The sequence below is a fragment of the Topomyia yanbarensis genome, chromosome 3 (assembly GCF_030247195.1).
Source record: "Topomyia yanbarensis strain Yona2022 chromosome 3, ASM3024719v1, whole genome shotgun sequence".
NCBI classification, from domain to species: Eukaryota; Metazoa; Arthropoda; class Insecta; order Diptera; family Culicidae; genus Topomyia; species Topomyia yanbarensis.
In genome coordinates this window covers 275,552,033-275,560,476 of record NC_080672.1, presented here as the reverse complement: position 1 = coordinate 275,560,476, position 8,444 = coordinate 275,552,033, and the positions used below count along the sequence as shown (strand labels likewise).

Below are 8,444 nucleotides of genomic sequence, written 5' to 3'. Positions count from 1 at the left end.
CTGTTTGTTATTGTTCGGTGCTTCAAAGCTTGATATGAAGGTTCTATATAAACACTTGATGCTATCATTTAGAGCTTCACAGCATCTAGTCTCAGAAGCTTTCAAGCACTATGTGTAAATTCTATAAGCGAATATAGTGCTAAAACAAATGCTTTACAGTTTAAGTGCATTGAAACATTGAAAATGCGTGTATGTGACTAATTGACATTAGAAATGCTAACTTGTTATCAATATAGAGCTTTAATTTAGTGCTTATGGTTAGTTGGGTACTGAATCGCTGTTCGTTCTTTTATAGATAAGTGAATAATGGAAACCAATCAGAATGTCGCTAATAAAATACAATACAATAAATAGTCTTCCTGGTTGTCGACAAACGTTTTCCGAATAGTTTTTTGTTATTGGTGACAGTTGATTTAGGCCCATTCAACAATTTTGCCATCTTGGCGTGCGTGTACCTCGGAGTTCCGCGATGCTCTAGAAAAAATATTCCGTTGCTGCTCTTGTTTCAAAGCTATTTCACAACTGATGAGCAAATGTCAACATCAAACACTAGGCCTGATACAGGCTTCACACATACATCTTTAGAATGAGGGCTGTGTAGGTTTTTAATGCATCATAGAAAAATGCATCAAGTTGAAGTTGACCAATTTTTGATCGTAACACCCTGTGAATTCGTATGTGATCACAGTAGCTAACCTTTTTCTCCGGAACAAAAAGTCAAATCTGAATTAATTTTAACAGCAGTCAAGAATTTCAATTGGTGGTCAAAGGCGCCAAAGCTACTTTGATTGGTCATTAGTGATCTAGACCCTCAAATTTAAGTAATGCTACATCCATTTTAATATATCTTGGATCATCTACACACAGTGGTTGACATTCAGCCGTCTGGGCCTCGGTTGGAAAGTCGATTTTTGCAGTGATTGTATAGCCTTTCTTTACATGAGAAAGGCAAAAATGCTAGACATTACTATTCCCAATTACTTCAGATAGGAATTTACTCGTTTGTTATAGCGTACATTAAAAATGAGATACATCGAACTTAGTCAATTTTATTATGTACGCCTCTTCTAAATCATTTTAAACATTGCTAATTGTTGGGTTAATTGCACTTGCAAGTAAATTAACTATTATTATTATTTATGTCGCAAGCCAAGAACAGAAAGTGTTAAACTCAGTGCTACCAGTGACTGCGCAGTAGTCCCACCCACAATTCCGACCACCACCGGTGAGTATTCAACAGCTCTGAAGCTAAAATTTATTGCCTCTATTCGCATACCAACTAGCTTATGCCATGGAACCAGTTCTAACAAATCATACTAACATATTAATTATCGATTCCGATGATGTTCGCACCGGGCACGTTTGTTTATATGACAGAATTATGCCGTTCTGTCACTATCACCTTGAGCATAGCACCGGGGGTATTAATGGATGCCATCTGCACTTAAACTCCCAACTAGGACAAAATTGCATCTTTAAACCGGCACTCGTAAAAAGATGCATTGAAGCGAACCTTGGGTCGCTTTTGCATCTGATTGATTGCGATAATAATTTGAAAATGCGCACTCTAGCTGCACTTACTTCACCACCAACACGTACCCAGTTTATTGTCACTATTTCTTGCCGGATATATCAGCAAAGTGAAGTAATTTTAAACAAATTGGTAGGGTAATGTTTTATTTGTCGCAGCTGATATGCGTCATCAACAGCCACTCTCGCACTGATATACGAAAAGACATTTGCATCACTGCTAGGTGAATCATTTTGCGGTTTGTATGCACAAAGATTAATGATGTTGGATTAGCTGATACGGTTGTGGGAACGACGCATTCACTTGTCTCTACTTGTACTTGATTCAACGAAGAGGAAGCTTTCCGCGGTATCTTTGAATGGAAATGTGATACAAACTGTTGTTAATGATACACACTCATGAAAGGTTTCACATTGCTGATATACTACTTCCCGATAAATCCGCCTGCACCGACTCCAACCGCCACACCAACTCCAACACCCAATCCACCACCAAGTCCGGGACCAAATCCACCTCCATATCCTCCTCCATAACCACCTCCGTAGCCATATCCTCCCCGATAGCCACCGTACCCGTGATGATGATGATGGTGGTGGCGATGGTATCCACGATGAGCGGTCTCAGCCGTTTCTAGTTCATCCGAAGCATCGCCGGTTTCGGCCTGCACAACAACAGCACTGCCTTTTACCTCAGGCACCACAGCTACGATTTGTTCAACTGCGGGAAAACTTACGCATAAGGCCACCAATGCACTGAATACTAGTAGCTCCTGTCAAATATATGCACAGTTTTATTACGATCGGGATATTTATTTGTCTCAGAATCAAACCTTAATCATTTTAGGGTTTCTCGAATGAATCGTTCGTCAATCTGCAAAGCACTGAAATTTGTTTATATTTTTCTCCTTGCTTTTATACACATTCTAAATGGGTTTTGAAGAAGCAGACTTGGTTTCCAGACAATGCCCGAAAAGAGAAGCATCGTTCCTTGGCACACGAAGAATTCAAATTTTATCCAAACAGGTTTATGCGAACTGGAAGGGAAATCCCCGTGATTAAGTCTGGCTGAAATCTTGGTTTGCAAATGTTTTCAATCTTTCCCGTCACCCCACATAACAGTTCATGCGAAACAATATCTATTACAATTCTTTTTGGTAACACATGAGCCGGTTGCTGAAGTTTTATGTAGCTACACTGAAATTTTTTCTTGTTATCCCTTTTCCATTTGATGATCAGTGTGAGATTTGATGCTACGGCAGCGTTGTTCCGTGTAGGAATGAAGAGACGAAACAAAGTAGTTTATTTCGATTCCAAACACGAATATTTGACATAGAGGATGAGGCATGTGACATAAAATGCTATAATTGTTTTTTTTTTGCCATTTATAAAACATAACGTTTGAATTTCTGATTTGGGAGATTTTCTAAATTTAGAAAACATTAGCAAACATTGTTAACTAAACGAAATACGTATTTATCTGAAAATCACGCAAACACAATCATCCGGTCATTATAATAGCTAGATTGAGCTTATATTGAGTTAAGTGGCCGTACACAAATGAAGTAACTTATTTCGACACCTCCCTCCCCCTTGCAGCATTTTGTCACAAAATTAAAACCTCCTCCTTCTAAATAACGTAGCATCTTCATTAAAAAACCTGTTTTAATTCACCTAGTGGTGCAGTTGTGCCTTTCTCATTTATCAAAGCTATAATTTAATAGCTGGTTACATTCAATATCACATTGTGGAAATATCTATTACATTCTTCTTACACTTGGTAAGTATATACACACCTAGAAAAAATAGTGTAAATTTACGTCTCCTGACCATGACATATACGAGCATCAAAAATGACTTAGTTTTACGTTTGATTTTAATTTTACATGACGTTTAATTTCGTAAATAATGTAATTTTACTCCACATACAGCGTTTGTTCTGAATGGTAGGAAGTGTAATTTTAAGTCATTGCGCATGTAAAGTATATGTTTCATGTAAAATTAAATGGAACACAGTAATGTTCTGTCATTTCGTAAATTACGGTTTGTTGAGTTGTGTCATGTTTGCAATTACGTCAACGATAAAATTCAGATTTTTTTGGTGTGTATGAGTGCCCGACTGCCACGAACCTGATAAGTACCATGTCGACGCTGACACACTTGAAACAAACAAAAATATAATATTTATATAGCTTAATCAGCGTGAGGTCAATGTTGTCTTCATGTTAACTTCATGGTGGAGAAGGGATAATTAGTGGGAGAGGGAGGATGCGTCGGGAATCATCTAACTTATTGTAGTATACGGGGTGGATGAAGGGAATGCATGTGGTTGGTTGGTCTGAGAGGATCGGGGGTGAGAGAGAGCTGGGGGTTGAGAGGTAGGAGGTTGAGAAGTAGGATGTGGAGGGGTAGTTGGACGGTTCAATACCGAACTTCATATTATACCTTCCATTTGAGACTAGGTTAGTGAAATTTGGTTGTCATCACCGAAGTGGCTTTAGATCTGAAATTTGCCCGGAACCCCGGGACTTCCGAAATTATCGATAGTGGACAATACATCCCAATATAAATTTTGATTCACCATCAGTGATCTAGGCCTGCAAATAGAATTCTACTGCCCCGGTGTATAATGAAAAACTACAAAAGATTTCAATAGAGTATTCGCGACTACGAAGCTAGGTTTGACAGCTCGTTTGCGTGAAGTCGATGTAAATCAAGGTATTTGTAGAAATTTTCCAGCAACAGAAATCTCTGCCATAAATCCGAAGCAAACAGTAGCTGGTCTTAGACAATTGAGAAGAAACAACGAGTTTTCAACTTATTCAGCTTAGTGTAGGATTAGTTGGATCTTGGTTTGGAATCGGCAACTTTGTGATATTGCGGAACTCCTCCCGGCATCGAGGAAAAAATTTCCATAGTACGGCATTGGGTTATCTTCTCGATGATAATTGACCTAGCTTACTTTACGATCTTTGCTTTACTTCCGTTTTCCTTGTTTCTACACTCTTAAAAAAAATGAATTCTACATGTGACGTAAATCTTATTTCACTCAAATATTTTGGGACTGAAACAGAAATATGACATAATTATAAGTTTCTTTTCATGTAGTTTAAATCCCCAATAGACACGATTTAAAAATACATAATACTTCATTGAGAATTATGTCTCATAACCCAGTTTTACACCAAAATCTGAAGTATACATCATGACTCTAAATATAGGTGAGTAAAGCTGTAAAAAATACTGCACAAAACTCAATTCTGTGACTTGTTAGCCGTAAATTTACATGTTCTTTGACTTGGGTGGCAGCATCAAGCAACCCGCATTAGTCTCAGTTCAAACTTCTATAGAGCTGTTTGCCACGGTGATATTTTTTTCAAAAAAGGTGAAATATGGGTGTTCAGTGCAAAATTTGCGAACTTGTGTGCGGAAATACAATTGCTTACCAAAAGCACATACGAATTCATCGCGGTCTTAAAATATTCAAGTGCGCTTTTGAATGTGAAGTGACCTTTAAATCTTTCGTTGCTTATCGTAAGCACCTCAGACAACGCCATTGCGAAAAAGCAAATGGGCAAAGTTACCAATGCACAATGATTGGTTGTGATTTTGAAACAACCGAGTTCAAAATAATAACAAAACATGCTACGCAACACATATCTGCCGGAAATCCAATTTTTTGCCCCCTGCTGTGTAGAACCGGAAAGCCTTTTGCTACCACTAATAGTTTGAGGATCCACAACATGTATTTTCATCGGGTTGTTACCCAGAAGAAAATTGTGAAATCTACTGAGTTTGCAAGCCAAAATAATAGGTTCTCATTTCCACAACAAGATAATAGTGATGTGGAAAATATCAATAATCTTGACGACGAAGAATCTTTGACGGACATCAGAAAGTCACTAGAAAACATTTTTGGAAGACTTTTTATAAAATTAATTTCTCAAAACCACGTAACCGAAACCGTTGTGCAGGAAATTGTATCTGCATTGGAAGAAGTCACGATCACTCAAAGTAAACTCTGGCAAATTAAATGTGCATCAGTTGCGGATGCTTTGAATCTTTCAAAGGACGCAAGAAATGAGTTGATTCGTACAATTAATTCAGAAAGTGTTTTAGATCAAATGTTCGGTTCTGGTGGTGTATTTCGTTCTACACACATGCGAAAGAAGTATTTTCGTGAATTTTTTTCATATATTTCATTTGAAGAAATATCACTACAACGCGATAATAACCATAAAGAATGTATGTACCACTACGTTCCAATTTTAGATACATTGAGAGCAATGCTCAATGATAAACTTATCTATGAAGCACTGTTCCGTGAAAAACCTGAGGTTCCCGGATATTTTAGAGATTACGCTGATGGATTGAAATTCAAGGGCAGTAGTTTCTTCTCCCAAAAAACGTTGAACATATTTTTGTACCAGGACGCACTCGAAGTTGTGGCAAATAGCTTAGGGAACGCAGTTGGACGTCACAAGATACTGTGTGTATACATGGTTTTGGGAAACTTTGATCCCCACCAACGATGTCTAACGGATAATGTGCAGCTAGTTCTAGTGTGCAAAACAAAAGATTTCTCTTACTTTGGGGCACAGATTATCCTTCGAAGATTAGTTGAAGATTTGAAAGAGTTAGAAGAAACCGGAATTGTGATTAGCCACGGAGATTCAGAAGAGAGGATTTTTGGTTCAGTGTTCACTACTATGGGTGACAATTTGGGAGCACATCAGCTCTCTGGATTAACTGAAAACTTTTCAAGAAGCTCATATTTCTGTAGAACTTGCTATATTGATCACAGTACTTTCCAACACGACTATACGAAACACGCAGAACTAAGAACACCAGTCTCGAACGATGAGGATATTTCCGTCATAACAAGCCAACCTTTGAAAATTCCTTACCGAGGAGTTAAAGCTGGTTGTATCTTAAATGAGTTGAAATATTTTAATATATTTAGCAACGGTGCTCCCCCATGCATTGCACATGATCTCTTCGAAGGGTGGGTCAACAATGATCTATTTTTGGTGTTCCACAAACTGGTCAAGGATAAAATTGTATCTGCCAACTATTTACAAGCAAAAATCAATAGCATTTGCGTGCAACTTAAATTAAAAACGAAAATAAGTTTTGATTTTTCGAGGAAATCTAAAAATATCAAAGGCAGGGCTTGCGATATTTGGCATTTAATTCAAGTTCTACCATTTGTTTTTATGAGTATATCGATTGATAGCTGTAACCCATTGATGATTATGATACTTCTCATTAAGCAAATCACTGATATTGTAACGGCTCCAATTGTGTCTGATGACCAAGTGAATTTATTATTAACACTGATTTATGAATACTTGGATGCCCGGACAAAAGAATTTGATGTGCCACTACGCCCAAAACACCACTTCACATTACATTATCCTAGGTTTATTAAGTGGCTAGGCCCTTTAATGAGCTATTGTACTTTATTTTGTGAACGCAAGCATAGTTTTTTCAAAAGAGCTTTAAGAAGTACACTTAATTTTAAAAACGTTACGAAATTTTGCGCAGAACAACACCAGTATTATCAAGCATTATTATCCACGAAAAATATTCGATTCGAGAACCAGTTACTGGTTGAAAAATATGTCGATAACTCCTCAGATCTTCCAGCTTCATTGAAGAACATTCTTTGTCAATTAGGGCTAATAGACAAAGATAACATATTTGCCGAAGAAGCATCATTTCGCGGCTATTCTTACAGTAAAAACTCCTATGTATTCTTGAATCACGATGAATTCGGCGAGTGTTTCTTCGTATTAAGGATTGAATTAGTCATATACAAGCGAAAAGAGAATAGAATTTTCTGTCTGGGTAACAAGAGAAAGGTATATAATATACATGAAAAAGGCTTGCTGTTGATTGATCCAGAAAGCATTGCACTTGAAATTTGCGATTTCGAGCAATTAATCGATAAAACACCACTTACTTCATTTATCAATTTAAACAAGGAATATTTGTTTATCAAACACGCAATACCTCTCATCAACTAAGACATATAACAAAATAAATACGTAGAACATAATCACATCAATATGGACGAGATAATTGGATTCAAAATCTGTGATTCTTCGCGATTGTACCGATTCGTAACACCTTCGTATGGAAACATTCAAAGTCTATTAGAGCAAGGTAATTTTGTGATACTAAACTTTTACAAAATATATAACTATTCATCGTTCTAGGATCAAACATATTGGGGAAGCAAATTGCACGAATTGTGACAGAAAGTGATGGTTGCCAACTGACAACAGACCTAGCATTAAAGGTGTTTAAGGAAAGTGTTTTAATGCTGCTTGCACCCGATGAATCGTGGACTGCACTGGATACAGTCCAATCATCACATCATCTCCTCCAAGGATCAGCGAACATTAAACGGTATGTACTCTCGAAAAAATTTATTTATGTATATTTTCCCTTGATAAATATATAACCATGGTGCATATAAAAGCTTTTCTAGTCGTTCCTAAGTGTATTGTACACATTGATTATCGCAAACCAACACCACCATAAATAAATTATCTCGCACCTGTAAGTGAACCACTTAGAAGTAGTAACAAAAATCATTTTCCAATGCCTCTGCAAATATTTATCGTAATATCTGATTTTGTTTATTGCCGTTCCTGGCAGATAAATCATTTGAAGGAACCCATTCGATCATACTCAGTTTCTGAACTGTACGAGGCATTGTCGCACACAACCACAGCAATGATTTTATCCTGCAGTGAAAAAGAACTTGATAAGTTATTCACCCATTCTTTAATCTTTCAACATACATCTTACCTCTCACATATAAAATCCAAGGAATGTTTAACGTCAGATGGAATGAAAATTTTGGGGTGATAACGAGTTACGGGTTATTTTTTGTGCACTAAATTTCG

General features: G+C 37.1%; 1 protein-coding gene across 1 annotated transcript; it reads right to left on the bottom strand.

The window, feature by feature from the left end:
• Positions 1-953: 953 nt before the first annotated feature.
• On the bottom strand, positions 954-2,508 carry LOC131692019 (uncharacterized). Its single transcript, XM_058978844.1, has 2 exons — positions 2,361-2,508; positions 954-2,300 (listed from the first exon to the last, which is right to left on the bottom strand). The coding sequence occupies exons 1-2, from the start codon at positions 2,367-2,369 to the stop codon at positions 1,956-1,958; spliced, it is 354 nt and encodes a 117-aa protein (XP_058834827.1). The 5' UTR covers positions 2,370-2,508; the 3' UTR covers positions 954-1,955.
• Between the last annotated feature and the right edge of the window lie 5,936 nt (positions 2,509-8,444).